The 2563-nt window shown below is 38.5% G+C and overlaps 2 protein-coding genes across 2 annotated transcripts in view; one reads left to right on the top strand and one right to left on the bottom strand.

Moving 5' to 3' along the window:
- LOC109932522 (NBAS subunit of NRZ tethering complex-like) overlaps positions 1-2227 on the bottom strand; it is a 53578-nt gene extending 51351 nt beyond the window's left edge. The window contains exons 1-3 of the mRNA XM_048597114.1: positions 1846-2227; positions 1521-1634; positions 898-1011 (exon numbers count right to left, since the gene is read on the bottom strand). Of these exons, the coding sequence (XP_048453071.1) occupies positions 898-1011; positions 1521-1629 (223 nt within the window). The 5' untranslated portion in view covers positions 1630-1634; positions 1846-2227. The remainder of the gene's footprint in view (positions 1-897; positions 1012-1520; positions 1635-1845) is intronic.
- Positions 1-2563, top strand: part of LOC125483068 (NBAS subunit of NRZ tethering complex-like) — a 97198-nt gene that overhangs the window by 54547 nt on the left and 40088 nt on the right. The gene's annotated exons all lie outside the window — the stretch shown is intronic.

The following is a 2563-nucleotide window of genomic DNA, read 5'->3' as shown; positions in this document are numbered from 1 at the left end:
CACACAGACACAGACCTCCCCTCTCTCTCACTCACACACACACACACTCACACACACACAGACACAGACCTCCCTTCTCTCTCACACACAGACCTCCCCCCCCCCCTCTCTCTCTCTCTCCCACACACGCGCACACACACACACACACACAAATCCCTAGGGTGAATCATTTCCTCCAAGAGGTTTATTTATTTGCAGATTCATTCTGTTCTGTTCAAAAAAGACACAATTTGTAGTCACCTTCAGTGTGGCATTTTATAAATTTCAGCTTTGGAGTAAAACCAGCCTGATTCCAGGTTAAAACTCTGGGACAGATTCCGAACAAAGCCTCACATCTACAATTCAGTGTCTGACCCAAGATGTCACCTTTTGTGCATTCCTACGGTTCTGCCTGCTTGTCATTACAACATAGGACTGACATTGGCTTTATAAACACTTTACACACCGTCTAACACTCTTGGTTACCTGTACAGACTTATCTGACACTCCACTCACACCAGTTGTATGATCTTTTAATCTCTCTGCCTACAAACTCTGTGTGTGTGTGTCCTGCTCTCTTACTGCACCTGACAAAGGGTCTGCACTCCAAATGCTGGTGTGATTCCAACTAAACCTGTTGGACTACAACCTGGTATCAAGTGACTTCTGACTTCACCCAAAATAAATTTACATTGTTCAAACTGTGCTGGAATTTTAGATTCTGAAGTTTAGTAAATTTTATATAGGAGTACTCATCGATGACTGTGTTCCAAAATTCAATCGCATAAAGTTTTATGAGCAATTGTGAATTTATATAATGAATTCATGGCAGGATTTAATGTAGAAAATAGTACCAAGTCACCTCATCCCTACCCTGAGAACAATACAAAATCAATGCAATCATAATAGAAAAGTTACCTGCAGACATAAGCTCCTGGCAATGAATACTGCTCGCTTTGTAATCTTCATACTGAAGGGCTTGTTCAGCCAGGAGAACCAATACCTCTCCTTTCCTCTGTACCTTATCCTGCCCTGTTTATATATTTGAAAAACAAAAACAAAATAACACTGCTCAAATGATGCTTAAAACTTTCTGAATAAATGAGAACCTTAAAAATAAATGATCTAAAACATCTGTAGATGGTCTCAAACTTTAAACGGACAAGATGAGAATAATAGTTCAATACAAATATGAACATAAAAATAAAGAACTGTGGACACTGGAAATCTGAAACAAAAGCAGAGTGGTGGGGAAACACAATAGCTTAGGGAGCATCTGTTAACAGAAAAACGGAATTAACATTGAGGCCAGTGACCCTAAGTCAGAACTGACAAATACAAACATATTAAAACTAAAATAAGTTGAGACTTCATATTTCATACTGCTATTATAAACATATGATTAACAAAGATTGCAACATCTAGTGGACATTATATAAGAGAGCCAAGTGAACAGGTTTCTGTCAACAATTATTTGTACCTTTGTGTATCACTAATGCTATCTAATTGGAGAGATACAAATTACCAACAAGCCCACTTACCTGCTACTCTCAGTAAATCAGCAAGAATCAAGAGCTTTTTGGACTGTTTGTACGCTGTTGGGCACTGATTAATACATTCTTTTATGAGTCGGAGTCGGTCTGAGCACATACGTACTGTAGTGAGATAAAGAAAAAGGAAAGAAAAATTCAACTTCTTTGGAAACAGACCAATTTAATCTATAGTAACCAGTTTTCCTCCTGTTTTGACAACAACGACATTGTCCAGATCATAGCAATATGTGTCCACCATAACGGTTGACCTCATAGTTCAACAAATTATGCTTTTATGGAGAATATATATGATTGAAATTAAATCTCGTTATACCTCACTTTACAATATAAGCTGTATCGGGATTCAGTCCATTCATGCTTTGAGATATAGGGACTGGCATGTCTGCTTCACTTATACAAAGAACTGTTAAAACCATAGAATGATGACTAGTCATTCGATCCATTGAGTCTGGGCTGACTCTTTGGTACAGCTATCCAATAAGTCCCGCTGTTCAGCACTTTTCCCTCACAGTGCAGCTGGCTCCTGTCAAGTGATTATCCAATCCTTATTCAGAGTTATTATTCAATGTGTCTATCTTTTCATAAGTGTTCAGTTGGTTGGACATCTGGTTTGCATTGTAGAGTGACACCAACAGCATGGTTCAATTCCCACACTAGCTGAAGTTACAATGAAGTCCCCGTCTTCTCAATCTTGCTCCTTGCCTGAGGTGCAGAGACATTAAGTTAACACAAATTAAACTCACCACCAGTCATCGCTATGAATGATGTCCTCTGGGACTATGGCGATTTTGTTATCTTTTCAGGTGGCATGTTACAGATCCTAACATGTCACAAATATATTTTGTTCAGGTCAACGCTACTTCTTTGGCAAACGAATTAAAATCCTCTAATTACCAACCTCTCTGCCAGCACAAATGGTTTCTCCATATTAATTCAATCAAAAGCTTTCAAAATTTCAAACACATCTATCAGATGTTCCTTTAATTTTCGCTGTGCTAAGACTCTCAGTTCATCTCAACTCCCCATTCTTT

The sequence above is a fragment of the Rhincodon typus genome, chromosome 5 (genome assembly GCF_021869965.1).
Source record: "Rhincodon typus isolate 14 chromosome 5, sRhiTyp1.1, whole genome shotgun sequence".
NCBI lineage: Eukaryota > Metazoa > Chordata > Chondrichthyes > Orectolobiformes > Rhincodontidae > Rhincodon > Rhincodon typus.
This window is presented reverse-complemented; position numbering and strand designations above follow the sequence as displayed.